Source organism: Aulonocara stuartgranti, assembly GCF_965226115.1.
Source record: "Aulonocara stuartgranti genome assembly, chromosome: 14".
Classification (NCBI taxonomy): Eukaryota; Metazoa; Chordata; class Actinopteri; order Cichliformes; family Cichlidae; genus Aulonocara; species Aulonocara stuartgranti.
In genome coordinates this window covers 22,896,459-22,917,548 of record NC_138950.1, presented here as the reverse complement: position 1 = coordinate 22,917,548, position 21,090 = coordinate 22,896,459, and the positions used below count along the sequence as shown (strand labels likewise).

General features: G+C 40.3%; 2 protein-coding genes across 3 annotated transcripts in view; both read left to right on the top strand.

Moving 5' to 3' along the window:
• LOC309687207 (von Willebrand factor A domain-containing protein 5A-like) overlaps positions 1–2,196 on the top strand; it is a 31,343-nt gene extending 29,147 nt beyond the window's left edge. Inside the window, exons 29-30 of the mRNA XM_082501992.1 lie at positions 664–787; positions 893–2,196. Coding sequence (XP_082358118.1) covers positions 664–787; positions 893–972 — 204 coding nt within the window. The 3' untranslated portion in view covers positions 973–2,196. The remainder of the gene's footprint in view (positions 1–663; positions 788–892) is intronic.
• Positions 2,197–7,509: 5,313 nt separating this feature from the next.
• On the top strand, positions 7,510–20,964 carry LOC309687212 (von Willebrand factor A domain-containing protein 5A-like). 2 transcript variants are annotated; one of them, XM_082502004.1, is made up of 19 exons: positions 7,510–7,684; positions 9,749–9,796; positions 9,945–10,147; positions 10,243–10,465; positions 12,503–12,687; positions 12,771–12,885; positions 13,012–13,151; positions 13,245–13,333; positions 13,419–13,563; positions 14,345–14,424; positions 14,509–14,623; positions 14,766–14,924; positions 14,995–15,098; positions 15,938–16,158; positions 17,218–17,232; positions 18,021–18,161; positions 18,460–18,605; positions 20,026–20,149; positions 20,255–20,964. In XM_082502004.1, the coding sequence occupies exons 2-19, from the start codon at positions 9,754–9,756 to the stop codon at positions 20,332–20,334; spliced, it is 2,328 nt and encodes a 775-aa protein (XP_082358130.1). In that variant the 5' UTR covers positions 7,510–7,684; positions 9,749–9,753; the 3' UTR covers positions 20,335–20,964. The 2 variants fall into 2 exon arrangements, with proteins under 2 accessions (XP_082358130.1, XP_082358131.1); XM_082502005.1 differs by lacking the exon at positions 17,218–17,232.
• The last annotated feature ends 126 nt before the right edge of the window (positions 20,965–21,090 follow it).

The following is a 21,090-nucleotide window of genomic DNA, read 5'->3' as shown; positions in this document are numbered from 1 at the left end:
CTTGAAAAAGACTAAAATTACTGTTCAGTACTGAATGTTAGATAAAATAAACTATATTCAAAGTGTCTTTGAATGGCAGAGATGCAGAAATGTGTGAATATACTGCAGAGCCATGGCTCAGTGTCTGTGTGTCTAAATTAGTCTCACAGACCTGAATATGATACTTGAAGCCATTTGTATTTCTGAACCTGTTTGATCTGCTGCTCACCACTAAGAAGAACAAGCATCAATTTTGGACTTTTAACAGTATTTTTATAGGTTTTACATCTTTTCCCGCTGATTAAAAACCTCCCTTGTGGCAATTTATACTACACAAAGCGATTAACCAATAAACAATTAAATGACCGAGATGTTAGTTTTTCACTTTCAACAATAGAAATTTTGAGGGGTTTTGTGACTAACAAAAACTGGACAGCCTGGACAATGAGATACAATTTTACACATTTATTTCTTACAATTTAAGTCCAAAGAGTCGTACTGACAGGTTTCCTTTTTTGTCACAGCAGGTTTTTCTTCATTATGTAGAAAAACTTCTTCACTGGTCCGACCCACTTAAGAGCAAAGTGGGCTGAATGTGGCCTACGATGTAAAATTTGTTTGACACCCTTTCTCTGTGTGTGTGTGTGTGTTGCCTGTTTTATTTGTCTCTGATTGGGGAATTAGGGCAACAATGAAGTGTGGGCCACCATTCTGGCTCTGATCTGGCTTCATGCTTTTAAGATGGATGCAAAGGATGAGTGGGAGCTTCTGGCTATGAAGGCTGCCTCATGGCTCCGTGCTCAGAATGGTAGTAACACGATAATAACAGAAAATGCTGCATATCCATGACACAAAGTTAAAGAGAGCTATTCTTGCAAATTCATTCTTTAATCCTTGTGTTTTGTGTTCTTAGCACCATGTGTGTCAGAGTGTGTGGACGCTGGAAATGTCCTGTTGGGTTCCAGCGTGAAGAAAGAAGCTCTGGGACTCTGAGAGTTTTTTCAAATTGGCTTCACCTTAAGAGCTAGTTACACCATTAAGCCTTTTGATTCAGTGTTGTGTCATACTGTCTTCTTCATTCACCTTCTTCACTGACTGTGTGTTTATACATCATTCTGCATTTAATCATTAGTTATTACTAATCTCGGCTCTCTTCCATAGCGTGTCTTTTGTCATGTCTCCCTCCCCTCATCTCCAACCGGTCGTGGCAGATGGCCGCTCCTCCCTGATCCTGGTTCTACCAGTTTTTTTTCTTGGTAAAAGGGAGTTTTTCCTTCTGCACTATAACCAAAACACTTGCTCATAGGGGAGTCATGTGATTTTTGAGATTTTGTTTTCTCTGTATTATTGTAGCATATTTACCTTACAATATAAAATGCCTTTAGGCGTGTGATGCCTTTTGATCAAAAGACAGTAATTAGGGCATGATGTGATTAAGTTACATAAGCAAAGTGATAAATAAGTTCATAGTTAATAAACATTATAAGTAAATTTATGCTAAAAACGGTTAAAATATTTTGGTTTTGAAATCTGATTAGAGTAAGACATCTTTATTACAAGCGATCTTTGTATATTGTACGCGCGGCAACGGGCGCGAGAGAGCACTCACATCACGAACCTATCTTTAACATACTTTTCTCCCGCAACTGTAGAATTTGTGAACAAGTGCTTCGGCAGAAATAAGAGTACACTCATGTACACGCTAAATGTGCCCTACACACTTGTGCTTTGGGAAACGTTCGTTTTAGTGAGTATTACTGTGTTCAGGAAGAACTTGGATATGTGTTTACATGGAATAAAATGTGATGCCAAAGTAATGCACGCATTTAAGTTTGTCATTAAGATGTGTGCATTGGTGAGAAATTTTTTGTTATTTTGTTCATTTCACTTACAAAACTGAGAAGAATCCTTGGGAGAGGAAAAGGTTTAAAAAGGTCTTCAAAGTCAAGAAAAGCAAGCCCTGTGTGGAGATCTCTTCTGTTGTGTTTGCTGGCTGTTTAGCTTCACATTGTTACGTGTTGTGAGGGCAGCACAAGGCAACTGTTGTTGTGATTTGGAGCTATATAAACAAAACTGGATTGAATTGCACTGAATGATGCCTACAATGTTATATTTATTTTTAATCTTTAATTTTTATGTTGTTGCAATCGTTCTAAGTGCTTAATTCAAATTGTTTTACTTGTATTTCCACGTGTGCCTTGAACTGAAAATTAAAAACTGAAAATTCAAGTTGGTGCTTTGAATGAAAGGGGCTCCAATCTTAATTGCTTTTATTTATTATGACTCCTTGCGTGTGTTCTGTAGAATGTTTATAAAGAAAATCCTCCAAGTTTAAGAACTGACTACTATGGATAAAGTGAATGTCCCTAACTCTGTCCTTCTGAGTCAAGATCAACAGCCTCACTTCAAGAAAATGAATAATTATAGTTCTTTTCCTCTTTAAAATACAATAAAAGATATCACAGCAGACTTGTGATATTGCCATAGGTTGAATACAGGAAAACAGTATCGAATTATACTAATAACTGAAGATCTACCATGCAGCTTATTCTTTCATCACTAACGATCTCATTGGATAGCTGAAGCAGAAAACCTCTGCCTTCACCGGAGTACAACTGCATGCGTGTCAGTGATGGGTCATGAGCAAAACGCTTTGTAGTGAATCAGAAGAGCCGACTCCCATTGAGTGAGAGCCGGTGTTGTCTATAATATGTGAAACATATGTCAAATGTATCCCTCATGAATGATATCAAATCAACTTGAGCCACAGACAACATTCCCGTAACAAGGTAGAAGCCGCAGTCAGTTTTTGGCAGTGACTTTTATATATCCTTTATTTATGCAGTTAAAAAACCAATCTTGTTGACATTAAAAATGGCTTTTGTCATTGTCTTTTGGACAGCAGAAATTGGCCCTGATCCCTCACTCTGATCAGTGTTGGGAAGATGTGGCCATGGATGGGCCAGCGCATCCAGTGTGACAGGGAGAAAAACAGTGGGCAATGTGTGTTTTCTCGTGAGGCGAAGAGATCTATGACAGCCCGGCCGTATCTCTGCCAAATCTGCTCCACCACCTGTGGGTGAAGCCTCCATTCTCAGAACAGTGGATTCCCCCTGATCAGGAGGTCCGCCCCCCTGCTCAGAATTACTGGCAAGTGAGTTGCTTGAAGGGAGAGGAGCCGTGTGCTGCTCCACACAATTATTTCCCTGGCTAGCCTGTATAGCTCATATCAACCGCCCTGGCGGTTGATATGAGCAACTACAGTGGAGTTGTCTGTTTTCACTAAAACATGTTGAGCTTCTGAAAATACTTCTGAGCATCACCTAAGCCTGACAGGTTTAGCCACAAGGCTCTCTCACCCGAGACTGCAAGGCCCATAACTTGCGACACCCTTGGACTGCTCCCCTGGAGGAGCGAAGAATGAGCTCATTAACCACGCAGATTTCATCTCAGAGAGCTGGGTTTGGGGAACCAGAGTCAAGCTGACGGCTCATGTCTTCCAGAATTTCTGCCTGATATGCTGATAGCAGTGTGACTGCATTAAGCAAGCATACTGACTGTGCAGCATATTTGTACATCCTTTGATAAATAGATGCCGTGAAGCAATCCATCTTGCTGGGCAAAGAAATGCCAGAAGAAGCTGAGACTGCCCTGCGGTTAGGGTGAAGGTGATATGCCACTGAAGGCTCCACTGCTGGGGGTTCAGTCAGCCCCAGTTCACCCATCCCCTGGATCTCAAGCTTAGAGCAGCCCTTGGTCGGAAGCTTGCTTTTAAAAGGGCTTGACCAGGAGTGACTCATTTCTTTCATGCAGGCAGAGACTGCTGGCAGAAGCTGCTTTGATGGCAGCAGGGCTGGTGGGAGCCTCTTGCCATCATACAGGTCGCGTTCTGCCCCTTCGGTATCCCGGGCAGCTGGCCATGGGATGCCTAGCTTGGTAGAAGCCCGTTTGCAGACCTCGTACAAATAGCTGTCCTCCGGGGGTGCAACTTCAGCCCCACTCGGTGGCCTGGACTGCTGAGGAGGGAAGGTAGAGTCATCCTCCTCCTCATCCATGTCCTCTAGGTTGAGGAGGTCGGAGTTGGCATCGCCCTCTGCATCTTCGCCACCCGGCTTGCCCACATTTTGATCGAGAAGGTCCTCGAACAATGGGGGCATGAGCGGGGACTCTTCTTCCATCATGTCTGCCCAGCTGGAGGCTCGCGGATGACGGATATCACTCATAGCAGTAGCAGCCGACAGGCAGGGGTCCTGACTGTTCGTTACTGCTACCCTCAGCCTCCTTTCCAGGACTTTCTCTGGCATCAACGCACAGTGTGGGCATCCCTGGGGGTCTGCCAGTGAAGCCTGAGCATGCTTGGCACCCATACAGACAATGCACGTTGGATGAGGGTTCCTGCCCGAGATGGTGGCACCGCATGATGCAGGGCATGGGCGGGATACAGCCTCTTTGGCCTTCGGTTCCGACCCTTTGGCGGGGGTAGGAGCCGTAGACATGGTTAGCGGAAAGGGGTGAGACTAGCCTACACAAGGCTCATCGCGACACGTTAGCCCGTACGTAGCTAGGACTAGCAGCGGGGGTTAAATCCGAGCTAGTCGCCACGGGAGTCAGCTCGTCGTGTCATCTTAGCTGCACTCCGCTAGCAACTTAATACTAACCAAACCGTAGGTTGACTAACAAGCTAATGCTAGTGAGATGCTAATATGGTTTGTGGCTTGCTAACAAGTTAATGCTAGCCGGACACTGAAAAAATAGCTCGTCGTAATGCGTTAGCCCGAGTTACACAACGTCGGCTACCTCGCTAGCTAAAACCAGGTTTCTCACGGGAAGAAAGCGAGAATGAGTTAGGAGGGGCTGGTCAGCCGTGTTAGAATGAAGGGGCGGAGCCCTGAGCACGGCTCGACATGTCTGTCATAGACAGACATGTTGTCATTGGAGTAATTCCCGTAGTGAAACACCGAGCGTAGAAAAAGAACTGAAAATTCTAGATCTCAGAATTATACAAAAAAGTCTTTTTCAGGGAACACAAAATGGGTTAAGAATTTAAAGCTGTTCTGCAGCAATGGAGGTTGATCAAGCCTTGAAAGTTGGTGCTACTCATTGTTACAAGTGGTGCAACTTTTCGGGATTAGTTACAACCCCCTTTGACTGCACAAAAGCAGTCTTGCAACACACTGTGGTGCCATAATCTTGTGTGCATCAGTAGAATGGTATTGTGCTGTAGAAAGTAGTGTGTTGCTACAAAAAAATGGTGTGAAAAGGGGAACTTTTCCATGTTTATTATATTTTCTTGCTGCGATTGTTCTTGTTTTATTGTAAGGTGACCTTGAGGGTCTTAAAGGCGCCTATAAATAAAATGTATTATTATTATTATTATTATTATTATTATTAACTAACAATGGAAGAGAGACGGACCATCATACCACTTAAAAAAGGTAGGTCTTTCCTACAATGAAGTTGCAAAGAAAGTCAAGGTGTCAGTGAGTACAGTTTCCTTCACCATCAAAGGGCACTCAGAAACTGGGTTAAACTCTTACAGGAAGAGATCTGACAGACCCAAAGCCATAACTGAATCAGAGGACAAGTGTCTGAGAGTTGAAAGCTTCCATGATAAGCGGCTCAGAGGATCACAGCTTAATAGTGGTCATAGTAAGCATATTAAGTTTCAGTCTCAACTCTGAAGAGAAGACTTCAAGTTGCAGGTTTGACAGGACGAGTTGCAGCAAGAAAACCACTGGTAAGACGTCAGAATAAAACAAAGGGGCTTGCCTGGGCCATAAAACAGTGGATTACTGAAGACAGGAAGACGGTTTTATGGACTGGTCAATCAAAATGTGAAATCTTCAGTTTATCACGCAGGATCTTTGTACACCGTTGACTAGGCGAAAGGATGGTTCCACAGTGTGTGGTGTCAACTGTCAAATATGGAGGATGAAGTGTGATGTCTGGGGTTGTATTGCTGGATCCAGGGTTGGTGACTTGTACAGAGTGAGAGGCACCCTGACCCAAATTGGCTACTGCAGTACACTGCAGCCCCATCCAATATTCTCTGGTATGTACCTATTTGGTCATGGGTTCATCCTACAGCAAGACCCAAAACACAAGCCCGAGGTATGACAGAACTACCTCAGGAAAAACAGAACAAGATGGTAAGCTTGAAAACATGGAGTGGCCAGCACAGCCTCCAAACTTAAACCACATTGGGTTGTTTTGAGATGAACTGGACAGAAGAGTGAAAGCAAACGTACATACAATGCCACACATTTATGGTAACTTCTGCAACAGATATGGGAAGAACTTTCTGAAGAACCTTTGATTTCTATTGTAGAAAGAAGGCCATGGGTGTGTTCAGCTGTTATATCTGCCAAAGATGGCTACTTTGAACAGTCAAAAGTTTATATAAATTATTATAAATTGATTCCATTATTTCTTTTTAAACTCCAATTGCTTATTTGTACTATGCTTTTATTTCAGAGTGCAATGAGACAAACTGCAGAATTTTCAATAAAAAAATAAAATAAAACAAAGTTGGGGTTTTCTAAAACGCTTGATCTTTAGTGTATGTCATTTTACGGAGTTTATAAGTTAAACTTGAAAACCACTTCAAAGCATTTTCTTCTTTTCAGTTAATGTGAAAATAGCTAATTCCACCACATTTGAACATTCAGTCACATATTTAAACATATATTTACTTAATGTTTCATTTACTTTAGGTAATTCTATTTCAATTACATTTGTATTCAGCATCAGCTGAACATAATACACTTTCAATTCAAATGCAGAGGGATATTTTGTTTCAAAAGAGATAAGTTAATTCTCCCAAAAAGAGAACTCTAGCTAAAATCAACTCCGTCCACATGTAAACCCAAAGAACGAAGTCAAACGCTGCCAAGAACATGCCAAATCCTAACTGTGTAGAAATGTTGGCGAATCAGAAGTCTAGAAGCCTGGGAGGGAAAGCGGAAACGGGTTTGTTAAGTACTTCTGAAAAGCTTTGGAGGTTTTCTGGAAAAACCAGCTAATTTTTTGTTACTTTTTAAGTGCCTTCACTATTTCAGATGTTAATAACTGAAGACAGTATTTTGGCTGGTGTAGACTCACAACTTAGGAATGAACAAAATGCATACAGAGCGTGCAGAGCGTGGGGAGTGAGTTGGAGGGTGGGGTGGGCTGCTTTTAACTATGTAAAGCACTTTGTGCTACATTTTTTATATGAAAAGTGCTTTATAAATAAAGATTGATTGATTGATACAGCATACACGAGTTTCATTTAAAAAAAGAAATGTATTCAAAACCGACGTGGGGATTTGGGTTTTGAGAGCATCTGTGTTGAATATAGAAGCCACTACGAAAGTTCACCCTGACTCCTTTGTCTTTCTAAATAGAGGGACAGTGTGTGTAACTGCGTGTGTATATGTAAGCGTGTAAAAACTGCAGGTAGTAAGATTAAAAGCAACACTATTATCCGCATGTGGGGAAGTAGAACTTCATCTCATGTAAAAAAAAAACGTGGCGCACAGCGTGACGTCAAAAACGGCGCACAAATTTGACATAAATAACTAAATCTCCGTTTTCCTTGACCACGCCTAACCGCAAAACAGGCGTTGCGGTTTCGAGCATCTCCGCCGTGGCAGGAATTTTTTAAAATCTAAACACAGGGATACAAGTATAAAGCACCATTGACGTTGCAGTGACGACGTCAAGGGTGAGTAATGGATGGCACCTCTCACGCCACAAGTAGCCTGACTTTAGCCATATTGTTTTGTTAAGCTTGCTCTTTTAATTAGCGTCTGGAAAGTGTTTTAATTTCAGGTCTGGTGGTATCAAGGGCGGAGATTTCGGTTTTGGCATTGGTGGGGACGGATGATTGGGGCGAACTCTGCCCTGTTTCTTCTTGTTTTTTTTCCTTCTTGTCTTTGCTTCTTGAAAAAGAAAGAGAAATATACTTGCCTACATATGCTATTCTACATGCTTTTAAACCATTTAAAATTACAATTCATAGTTTTATATGTGAATTATATATGTTAAATTACTATTAAACAAATTACTAAGTATTTTAGACTTTAGTTTACTTCAGCCATATTCCATATAAATCAGATATCATACAAAAATAAAAAAAAAAATAGCTTCAAATACAGTCATGACAATAAAAGAATATGACTTTAAGGACTTAACAACATTACTTCAGTTATATTACACCAACATCTCTTATACATGAGCACTAAGGGAACACTGAATGACCTGGTGGTTTTTGTCCACAAAACTACTCATCTAAGATTTCCACAAAGTAAAAGATCTCTCAGCAAAATTAAGCAACATTTTAGGCACTATTGCCCCCATCAAATCAGTGAGCTGGGATTTTTTTTTTAAATTCTGAACATAAACTACTGTTACAGCAACAGACATGGACTACTGGTGCCCCACACAACAACTCAGTGTCCACTATGTGAAGGAGCCAAACACATGCCTGCTCCTCTCTTTAGCTGAAATGAACTGCTGGCATATTTGTTTTACATCTATACTGTCCAGTCTCTCCTGGTGGACATGGCAACACGTTATTCATGGTTACATACAATTTTAGACTGATGTGGGCCAAAGCCTAGCACATACTTGCCCTGTTGGGGGGGGGAGTGGTATACATATACATTAGTGATGGGTAGATGAGGCCTCGTGAAGCGTTTCAGCACATTCCCCAAACCGTATTGATACTGTGTCGACACAGTGTTGCTGTTTTGCTCCATACTGACACCTGCTGGACCTTAAATATCATTGCAGGCAACTTACTTGAGACTCACAACAGACACTGATTCAATGACCTAGTCATTCTTGTATACACTGTAAGGTATTGTACTTTCCATGGAATCATTTTATATCTTTTTTTTTTTTTGACACCATTTCCCCAGCTTTGGAAAACACACGCTCACAGGGCACAGATGAAGCTGGGGTACACAAAAACTGTAAAGCCAGGTGGAAAAGGTTCGAATAAGATGTCTTCCTATTCCCCCAGTACGTTAAAGGATCCTCTGATCTTGGAATGTTTCTCTCTGCCAAGTAGCGCTTTTGTTTGTGTAAGGAAGCTTCGCAGAACAGATGTGACATTTAACCTGCATAAAATAAAATAAATAATTTACCCTGCAAGTCACATTGCTTTTTTTCCTATTCTGATAGATTACACTGAAACAAAGACAGATAAACAGCTACACAATTATACAGTGAAGTCGCGTTTATTATTATATTTACAAATATTTACAAAATATCACAGTTTTTGTCTTGGTCGTATCATTTTATTTTGTTGTATTTATCCGCGACACCTTAAAGGCCGGTCTGTAAAAATATTGTCTGACATTAAACTGGTCTGTGACGCAAAAAAGGTTGGGACCACTGAAGTACAGAATCAGAGAGTTGCTAGTTTGTTTTGCTGTGACACTTATCCTCAGATATCCTCAGATCTGAACAGACTAATGAGTACCGGGAACACTGAATTTCCCGGCGGAACCCACCGGAGGGTTTATTAATTTTTATCTAATCTAATCTAATCTAATCTAATCTAATCTAATCAATGAACCTCGTGACTCATTTCTCTCAAACAAACCATTTTCTGAGCTGGTAGAAAAACCTTTTTCTGTTTGTTGATGTGAAAGTTTGCTTTGATTCTGTGCAGAAGAGACAGACTCCAGAAAAAGCTGATAAATGAAATATACTATATATACTATGTAAACTTAAATGTTTCATTGCGAGATTCTGTCTGTGGTGTTTGTCTCTTATACAGGTACAATGATGACATCATGTGGTCTGCTAACTGCCCAGAACAAACCAGGTAAAAATCTGATAAACATTAAAATGAATTTTCTCTTTATCATCAAAAATTAGTAGAGTTACATGGACAGATTACTCGGCAGGAGAACAATCTAATTTTGACTTTAAAAAATAAAAGTGTGACTGCTGGAATTATGCTTGTCTGTTAGTTCCTCTGAAGAGCATTGAGGTGGAGCTGGAGGTGAGGGACCATGTGGCTACAGTGGTCTCCACCCTGAACTACGAGAATAAGGAGGACAAACCATTAGAGGCTGTTTTTGTCTTCCCTCTGCCTGGAGACGCTGCTGTCTGTCATTTCAGTGCTAAGATCGGACAGACACAGATTGTAGCTGAGGTGAAGGAGAAACAGAAGGTGAGCTGGACAGTAAATATAACCTGATTATTGTTATTTTTAATCTTACTTATAAACACAGTGAATGTCACTGACATGTGCCACCTGTCCTTCAGGCTCGTGAGGAGTATGATGATGCTCTGAGCTCGGGTCAGCAGGCCTTCCTATTGGAGGAGAGTGATCAGAGTCCAGATATATTCTCTCTGAGTGTGGGCAGTCTGCCTCCAGGAGAGAGCGCCTCCATCAGGTTGGAGTATGTGGCTGAGCTGGCTGTGCAGGCTGATGATGGTCTGAGGTTCTGTCTGCCTGCTGTGCTCAACCCTCGATACCAGCCTCGGGGTAGGAAAAAACGTTGACACTAACAGAAAGCCTCAAACTCGCACCTCTGCATAGAAAAAGGTTTCATAACTGCAACTATGGTGGTGGAGGAATTTCCAACCTCTTTCTCTCTCTCCGTCTCTCTTCCTCCATAAATAAAATATTTTTGAATTTGTTATGTAGACATAAAAGATAAACTTGAAAAGAATTAAGCGTAACATGGAAACATAAACATTGAAAGCAACTGTCTTTCTCAACACTTTATTTTCAAGTCCAGAATCTATAACATGATTAGGGGATGGACTTTGGGGTTATGGAGTATCTGTGCTGTGTTAGGCTATGTCATTCTTTCTTTCTCATTCTGCATTTATTCTGTCTTTCAAACATACAAAATTATTTGATTGCCCTTCCACCATTACTATAACTGCAGTTTCTTTGCTCTTTGTGTCATTTCTAGCCACAATTTAAACACAGGGGTTACTGTGGCTCCTCTGAAAGAGAACACCTCAAATCAGAAGTACTTGACTCCCTGGTATAACTCGCAAATGTGCACCTTAAAGCAGATAAAGTAAGCTAGAAACAGTGTCTCACTAATTAAGAAGATCATCATTTAGCTTAAAAAATAGTTTTTTGCTTTATAAAAAAGCCTTCAGTAAAGCTAGAAGGTTACTATTCATCACTGATTGAAGGAAATAAGAGCAACCCTAGGTTTCTCTGCAGCATTTTATTCTATTACATTGTCTACAATTGTGTACAGTATCTTATTCTTATCCTTTTCCAGTGTTTTTCTAAATTTTACGATGTAACTTTGCACTGTCCACTTTCTGCTGTAACAAAACAAATTTCCCACAGGTTGGACTAATAAAGGTTATCTTATTGTATCTTATCTTAGCACTGTAGTCAAGCTGACAAAAAGTCAGAGCTCTGCTGAGCCAACCATTCCTTTAACGTTAAATAGTAATGAATTCATGAATGTCTTCACAAATACAATTTTAACTACTAGAGGAAAAACATACTCATAATCATCTCACTGACTTAACAATGTGTAGAGTTACTTTCAGTACCAGTGGTATTTATTTCATCTTTTTCTTCAATTGATCTTTCTGAGTTAACTTCAGTAATTACTTCATTACTTCCTCCTGCTACGATTTGTTCCCCCGGTTCAAATCACGGACAAACAGTATCCCACAGTTGTTTATGTTTTTAAACCCATTTTGCACAGAGAGGCATTTTTTGAAAAATGTATTGATAGCAATGTTGAATATTATTACAGAGGGGAAAAAAAACTACACACACACCGTGACGCCTTTGTAAATGGAGGAACAGTAACTGCGTGTGTGTATGTAAGCGTGTAAAACCTGCAGATAGTCAGATTAACAGTATTTTGTGTCTATCTGCAATTCATCTCATGTAAACAATAACGTGGCGCACAGTGTGACGTGAAGAAAGCCGCATACCGTTGTTGTTGCGTGGCAAACTCTGTATTCCTCGTCCACGTGTAAATGCAAAAAAGGAGTTTTAAAAAATCTCAGTTATCGGTGATTCAAAAACGTCGTTTACGTGTGGACGAAACAGCTGCGTTTTCAAAAATACCTGTGTAGGTACGGACGTAGCGTAAAAGAGTTAGTAGTTACTCTCTTACTACCTGTCATTTATTGCAGATTACTTGTATTTGCTTAATTGTTTACTAAATGTTTGAGATGTGAAATAAACCGCAATGGAGCAAAATATGGGTGTGTGTCGTTGGAGGATGTGTTTGTGCGGGGGGGGGCGCGAACAGTTCTCTTGTAAAACAAAGGGGGGCCTAGCAAAAAAAGTTTGGGAACCACTGCCTTAGTTACACTGCAATAGGTCAAGGTTCCAATGAAGCATTAAGTGTTTTTCTTCACTGAGTGTTTTTTCACTCACTATACGTTTACACATACCTCTGCATTTAATTCAAGTTCTCTTCCATGGCATGTCTTTGTCCTGTTTTACTCCTCTCACCCTCAACCGGTCTTGGCAAATGGCTGGCCCTCCCTCAACCTGGTTCTGCTGGACGTTTCTTCCTGTAAATAGGGAGCTTTTCCCTCTCATTGTTGCCAAGGAACTTGCTCATAGGGGGTCTTTCGAGTGTGGGGTTAGTGCCCTACAGTCTGTCTTTCTCTGCCCGAGTGTCCTCTCCTCGTCCAATCTCTAAAGTAGAGTCCAACTGTTCCCTGGACCCTCTCCAGTACCTCAACACTGATCAAACCCAGGCCACGGTAGGTAGAGTGCTGCTGTTTCTGCTGTGTGTGGTTGTTACTTATTACTGAGAATTAAATATGAATGTGTGTGTGGTGTGCAGGTCAAACTGGCTGCAGGACACAAGTTTGACAGAGATGTTGAACTGCTGATTTATTACAAAGATGCTCACCAGCCCACTGCTGTGGTGGAGGCAGGACAGGCCTCTGCTGAGCCGGGTGAGTGGAAATGATAGGAGTAGTTGGTTTGAAAATGTAAAAAAAAAATTGCTTATCTACTGCTGCTTGGAAGTTCAATTTGTTGGCATAAACAAAAAACAATTTCTCCCATTTTTTATTTTTCAGGCTCTCTGATGGGTGATCCAGTGGTGATGGTGAGTCTGTACCCTGAGTTCCCCCAGTCTGCGATGTCTTCATGTGGAGAGTTTGTGTTCTTAATGGATCGATCTGGAAGTATGAGTAATACTCGCATCCGCAGTGCCAAGGTATTCATAATATATTTAGTCATAAACTCATAAAAAGTTTCATGTTGTTCCTCTCACACAGTGGCTTCACCATCTTATCCATGTTCCCTTAAGGATACTCTGCTGCTCCTGTTGAAGAGCTTACCAAAGGGCTGCTGTTTCAATATTTACAGTTTTGGGTCCAGATATGAACACATCTTCCCGTGAGTCTCTCCCAGCCCAACAAAGGTCCTTTTGTCCTTGACATGAAATACATGCATGTTTGTATTGGTGTCTGTGTGATGGCAGTAAGAGTGTGGAGTACAGCCAGCAGACCATGGAGGAGGCTCTAAATACAGTTGAGCAGATGGAGGCTAATCTTGGAGAAACAGAGATCCTGGAGCCCCTAAAACATATTTACAACCAGCCCTGCATTCCCAATCAGCCTCGACAGGTAACACACACTCACATGCTCTTCTGGTTTGCTGTCCTCGTGGGGACATCCCAATAACATAATGCTTTCCCTAAACTTAACCATTAACCATAAACCAATTGTAACCCTAAAACACTAAAACCACAATTTAAGTGTGAAAAATGCCTCCAACAACGTGGAGACCTGGATTTTGGTCCCCACCAGTACAGTAAATTTCAGACTTTGGTCCCCACCAAGATAGTAAGAACCCATATGCGCACACACACACACACACACACACACACACACACACACACACACACACACACACACACACACACACACACACACAAACTGCTTTGCATTAATCTCCTGGAAATTTCCTTTGAACTTAATTTTACTTTCTGCTTGCCTTGCTTTAGCCTTAGAACAACTTCATCTTAAAATATAATGATTTAGGATATTTTAGCTTTTTTTATATCACCATGAAGATGCTTTATAGGGATGTATCTACATAGAGCAGATTCAGTTTCATAAAAACATTGGACAAAACTTGGACCACACACGCTCTACAAATGTTTCTCAGCATTGGCATTAGTGTACAATCTAACTTTTAATATATCACATATTTTAACCCTGTGAATATAATCGTTGTTCATGTAACAGCTTTGTTCTTTAGTTTGGAGTTCATACTAACTGTACATTGTTCGTTGCACACTACCATAAAAACATTTGTGTTTCTGAATCCTAACTCAGCTCTCAGAACAAGCTGTGTGTTTCTGGGTCTGATGTTATGTCTTCATGTGCCAACTCTCCTCTCTAGCTGTTTGTCTTTACTGATGGAGAGGTGAGGAACACCAAAGAAGTGATAGATCTGGTGAAGAAGAACTCAGATTCTCGCAGGTGAAACCACAAAAACACAAGTACGTCTACACAATTCCCAAAATGTCCAACATGTCCTCTATGTAGAAAATTGTTGTATTGCAGGTGTTTCTCTTTTGGGATTGGGGAAGGGGCCAGCTCTGCTCTCATCAATGGGATGGCCAAAGAAGGAGGAGGTCACGCTCAGTTCATCACAGGGACTGACAGGATGCAGGCAAAAGTAAGACATTAAACACAATTAAAAGTCAAGTTAAACATTGCAGCAGCAGCAGCAGATACATATTTGTGATCAGACCTGCAGTGAGTAAAATGTCTGTTCCAACTGTTTGTGTATATTTGGAGAGTTTTTCATTATTTTTCAGGCGATGCAGTCGCTGCGATTTGCTCTGCAGCCGACTGTGGTCGACATCTCAGTCACATGGGATTTACCAAAGGAAGTGTCTGTCACTGTCCTCTCTCCACCAATCACAGCACTTTTCCAGGGTCAGAGGTCACTGATTTATTCCCAGCTCAGTGGACAGGTAGGAGCAGCAGCCTCTCATGTTGTTGTTTAACTATTTCATGACTTCTAACCCTGTGATACTGTGTCAGAGCTCAGAGGCAGCAGAGGGCTGTGTGACGGTGAAGTACAGCCTGGCAGGTCATCCCTCTGAGAACCAGCTGCACTTCAGTCTCAGACCTGCAGAGGACACTGGGTAAAACAGAGTTTAAGAAACTCAGTACTTTTCATTGGTTCATGACTTTAGATATATTGGGTTGAAAATAGCAGTAGATTATAATGAATATGGACTGAAATATGTTGTGTTCACATCTGAAATAAAGTATTTAAATAGGTCAACCACTGACATTTACTTCTTATTGCATAATCTTGGTGACTAAGAGTCGACATGAGTAATTAACCCTCTCAAGGCAGGCGTTGCCGATTTGCAACAGTTAAAAACTAACAACCTGATTACCCCACATACATATTTTATGACTTCTTTTTACTCAGAAGTGATTGAATGCAATAGGATATTAACCCTCTCAGGCTCAAATTAAACTTTTTGTTGCTAATGCACAACCAAGTCCTGCAGTGGTACTTCTGAGTCTCTTCATAACTTCTACTCCGCATGCTGAGCTTATCCACAAACCTTTTAAATAAAGTAAAAAAGATAACATTCTCTTGTTTGCTGTAATTACTAACCACTCACACAGGAGGAGACACTTCTTTCTCACTATCAGTGAGAATGAATCAGTGGAATTTGCTCATTGAGATATTAATTATAAATTCTTTTAGTCTTAATCACAAATATTGTAACAATCCAAACTCTAATATCAGCGCTATCAGCAGGTTTAAAACCTGAAGAAAGTGCTCATGTGTCATTTGGATTTTGATTACTTCTAGGTATGAGCATTTGTTTTCAATCATGGTATCTGATGTGATTTTTGGGGAGTTTGACTCCAACTCTATATAACCTTTAAAAAATACAATGGTAAAAAAAACAAAGAAACACTTAAGTCACCCATCTCTTGGTGTGTTCCTTCTTATCTGCAGATTAACAGTCCACAGGTTGGGTGCTCGAACTCTGATTCGCTCCCTGGAGATGGAGGAGAGAGAGCACAGAGGACAGCAAGTTGGAGGTGTGAAGGAGAAGGTGGTGCATCTCAGTGTCCAAACAGGAGTGAGCAGTTCTTTCACTGCCTTCATTGCTGTCAACAAAGACAACAGCGAAGTGATTCAAGGACCTCTTGTGTGCAGAAATGTTCCGACACCCTGTGAGTTTTTGCCAAAAGCAAAGCTAAAAGTCAGCCACAGCTCTGAAGCAAAGATGGTTGAGCATGAATAAAACCAGTAAAATGTTTGGTTTAAGAGAAGGTCAGACCCAAATGAAAAGAATGATTAGCAACAAGATGGTAAAAATAATGTAGGTACTGATCAGACAGCAGTATGAGAGAGAGGGATGCATGTAAAAAAGCATTGGTTACCCAATAAATTTGTTCCCTAATACTTTTAAGTGTTGATGGAGTCTTTACGTCATCTTACAGTAGTTTTGACCCAGAGGATTCTGCAAATCGTTATAATATTGTCAGCCAGCAACTTTTGGTGTGTATGAGTTATGTAGGAGTTATGATATGTTATTTTAGTTATAAAATCTATGGCATTATTTTTGTGCCTCTGCTCTGAGTGTATGTATATTATTTTTGTAAGTACAAATGTTGCATTTTCAGGAGAAAATTATTTTGAATGAAGAAAAGCTTAATTTGAGCGAACAAAATTCATTGCTGCTAAATGTATTTCAGTGTTTGCTAATATCTATATACACACACAATAACAGCCCCTCTCGCTCAGTTGTTGGCATTTTCTCCTGCTCAGAAATCTGGTCTGTGTGCTCATAGACATCTACCGTCCTGCTCTCAGTGTGACGATCATGCTTTCAACACCTCTGCTTCCTGCACGCTCAAAAACCAACCAATCACAGTCTTGGATGCAAAAATTCTGGTTGGCTCGCTAGCTACTGTATTCCAAAAAACACTGTCCAAAATGTAGCTAAATCCAGTGGACTGGTTTGGTTTAAACTAGACTAAAACCAACAATGGTCTTAAAAAATAATATTTTTTAAAATAAAATAATTAAACATACTAACTGAAATGGGTTGGGCTACACCTTTGACAGTGTTTCTGGAATGCAGTAGCTAGCAAGCTGATTGGAGACCAATACAGCCAATTGTTTGTGGTGAGTCATGTATGAAGCACAACAGCCAAAAGGTTTGAAAATTCTTTTTACTAACGTGTTTTCACCTTTCTTTCTTTTTTCTTCTTTTTTTGCGTTCTCAGCATTCAAGGGATTAGGCAAGGAAAAATGTTTTCTTTTCTTTTGTTTGTTTTGTTTTTTTAATATTTTGTGTTTTGTAATTATAAGCATACCCATTTAGCAAAATTGGTATGGCCTGGATCTGGCCCACACAATGTGCTTACACATGGCCCACATACCGCAAAGAATGACGGCCCTTTGGTGGTCCAGATCTGGTTTGCCAGAGATGGCCCACACATGGGCCAGAACAAGGTCAGTTGCAGGCACACTGGTGGTCCTGTGCCTTATGTCAGCCTTATGTGTACTTTAATCAAGCCATGTAATAACAACATGTGCCGGAACATAATAGCGCAAAAGTAACATGACGAAACTCTGTTCAGAGAATGGACTTATTCTTTTATAGCTGCCATGACACCAGTCAGTCAGAAGTGCCGGCTTGATACCAGATCTGGGCCAGACCTGCTTGCTATTTGGGTAGGCTGCTGTCTAAAGCAACAAAAAACATATGAACCAGTTCCTGACATATAGCAGTTGAAGAGTTTTCATTGTCCTACATTTAAGAGAGATGCCATTGCATTTGTTGCACATTTGTTTAGTCAGGGCTGTGGAAGCCAGTGGAATTGGAGCAGCTTTACTTTGTTTAGATGACCATCACTGCACTGGATGGATGTGGATTTCTATTTATCAGGAAGGAATGAACTTAATCTCAGTGTTAGTCATATGAAAGTAATGAATTACCAGATCACCCAATTGGACTGTAGTGTGTGTGTGTTTTTTATAATAATGACTTGAGCTTTACTGAGTTGCGGTCTCTCTAATCTCTCAGCAGCTCATTGCTATGAACCAACAAAGTCTCACAGCAAAAAAGGGCTATTTCCTCACATGAAGAAGAAACTACCTGTCTTTTGGAACTCTCATAAGATGCCTGCCAAGCATTATGCTGCTTCACATATGTTTGTTTACGAAGGTAATGTTGGTTAAAAGTAGACACATAAATCTTTTAGTTTCCATCTTTTACAGAATATCAGGGCACCCAATAAATTCTTCATTGTTGTTGCCACATCAGACTCATCTTACCATAACACTGCACTGCAAAACTTTACATGGGAAGAAGTGAGCGCAGTTTGGTACCACAAAAAAAGGAGCAAAAAGTGCCTTACTGTAAATTTACTGTATAATATTTATTTTTTTAATTAGATAGAAAGGCCATGACTGGACACTTGATGTTCAGTTATTATTTCATCTTTGTACTTTTTTTCCCCCAGCTGCTGTGCATGAGCACCTATCCAGAGACCCTTTGCTACAGTTAGTCTCCCTCCAGGAGGCGTCTGGCTGCTGGCTGCTTGATCCAGCTCTGGCTACTGCACTGGGAAAGACCAGCAAGGAGGTGAAAAAGTCAAAGCCTGAAAAGGTGGGTTTTTGTCAGTTTCAGTCATTACAAAAAGTGATGATATGCATGTTAATCAAATTTTATGGTACAAAATATAGAAAGAAATTACAAATATTAAACATAACATAACCCAAAAGATGAAAATGAAGTCAGCTGTAGTAAAAACTGGCAAAAAGTATTTCCCTCATAAGAGGTGTCCGTGAAGGTATTTGCCTTATGTTACATTAGTTATGTTATCACAATTGTAAAAACTAAGATCAGAACCCTTTTATGTAAAGGTAGTTTGTTGAGATTATGTGTGTAGAAGCATTAATTTGTCTTGGTGTACCTACATTCACATGTAACTGGCTGCCTGTTGCTGTTTTAACTCCACTTACTTTCTGTTGTTGCCCGTTCTCTGTGCCATGTATTGCCTGGTGTTCATATAAGAGCCGGAAAGCCCTGGGTTTCATGGGGGCAGGGTTGGTTGTAATTGAAGGGACCCAGGCTTCTCATTCCAAGTACCACAGGGGTCACTGAATGAAAAATTGCTTCCTTGAAAAAGACTAAAATTACAGTTCAGTGTAGAATATTACCTAAAATAAACTATATACAAAATGCCTTCAAATGACAGAGATGCAGAAATGTGTGGATTTCCTCCAGAGCCATGGCTCAGTGTCTGTGTGTCTAAATTAGTCTCACAGACCTGAATATGACACTGGAAGCCATTTATATTTCTGAACCTGTTTAAACTGCTGCTCACCACTAACAAGCACAAGCATCAATTTTGGACTTTTAAACCTTTTCATAAGTTTTGCATCTTTTCCTTCTGATTTAAAATCTCCCTTATGGTCATTCATACTACACAAAGTAATTAAGCAATAAACAATTAAATGACCGAGAAGTTAATTTTTCACTTTCATCTATAGAAATTTGTTTGGTTTTTTTGTGACTAACAAAAACTGGACAGTCTAGAGAATTTTACACATTTATTTACTATAATTTAAGTTCAAAGAGTCGTACTGACAGGTTTCCTTCTATGTTACAGCAGGTTTTTCTTCATTATGTAGAAAAACGGTTAAATATGTAACAACTTTAGTTTCAGTGGTCCGACCCACTTAAGATCAAAGTGGGCTGAACGTGGCCTACGATGTAAAATTAGACACATCTGGTCTAAACAGAGTATTGCAGGAGATGATGCTCTATCAAATACCTTCAGAAATACCCCAGGATAACAGCAATAACACTGCAGGAGAGAGAAGCCTCTGGCAAAACACACAAAATAAGTGTGCATGGCTTGTTTATTGTACTGAATAAAGTCAATTGCTCTCAGGCTCGTTGTGTGTGTGTGTGTGTGTGTGTGTGTGTGTGTGTGTGTGTGTGTGTGTGTGTGTGTGTGTGTGTGTGTGTGTGTGTGTGTGTTTGTGCTCCCTGTTTTATTTGTCTTTTATTGGGGAATTAGGGCAACAATGAAGTGTGGGCCACCGTTCTGGCTCTGATCTGGCTTCATGCTTTCAAGATGGATGCAAAGGACGAGTGGGAGCTTCTGGCTATGAAGGCTGCCTCATGGCTCCGTGCTCAGAATGGTAGTAACACGATAATAACAGAAAATGCTGCATATCCATGACACAAAGTTAAAGTGAGCTATTCTTGCAAATTCATTCTTTAATCCTTGTGTTTTGTGTTCTTAGCACCATGTGAGTCAGAGTGTGTGGACGCTGGAAATATCCTGTTGGGTTCCAGCGTGAAGAAAGAAGCTCTGGGACTCTGAGAGTTTTCTCAAAGAGCTAGTTATGCCAAATGCCTTTTGATTCAGTGTTGTGTCTTCTTCATTCACGTTTTTCACTGACTGTGTGTTTATACATCATTCTGCATTTAATCATCAGTTATTATTAATCTCTGGCTCTCTTCCATAGCGTGTCTTTTGTCCTGCTCCCTCCACTCAGAAATAAGAGAGAAAGCACACTAATGTGCACACTAATGTACACGCTTAATGTGCCCTACACGCTTGTGCCTTGGGAAACGTTCGTCTTTGTGATTAAGATGTGTATATTAGCAAGCAATTTATGTTTAATTTTCTGTACATTTCAGTTAGAAAAACGAGGAGAAGCCTTAAGAAAGGAAAGGGTTTAAAAAGCTCTTCAAAGTCAAGAAAAGCAAGCCTTGTGGAGATCTCTTCTGTTGTGTTTGCTGGCTGTCAAGCTTCACATTGTTACGTGGTGTGAGGGCAGCACGAGGCAACTACTGTTGTGATTTGGAGCTATATAAACAAAACTGAATTAAATTGTACTGAATGATGTCTCCGCTGTTATATTTATTGTTCATGTTTCATTTTTATTTTGTTGCAATTGTTCTAAATGCTTTTTGAACTTAATCAAACTATTTTATTTGTATTTCCATTTGTGCCTTGAACTGAAAATTAAAAATTAAAATTGGTGCTTGGAAGATTAAGAATTTTTCTTTGGTTTAACTCAGTCCTTCTGAGTAAAGATCTATAGCTTCAGTTCAAGAAAATGAATAATGGTAT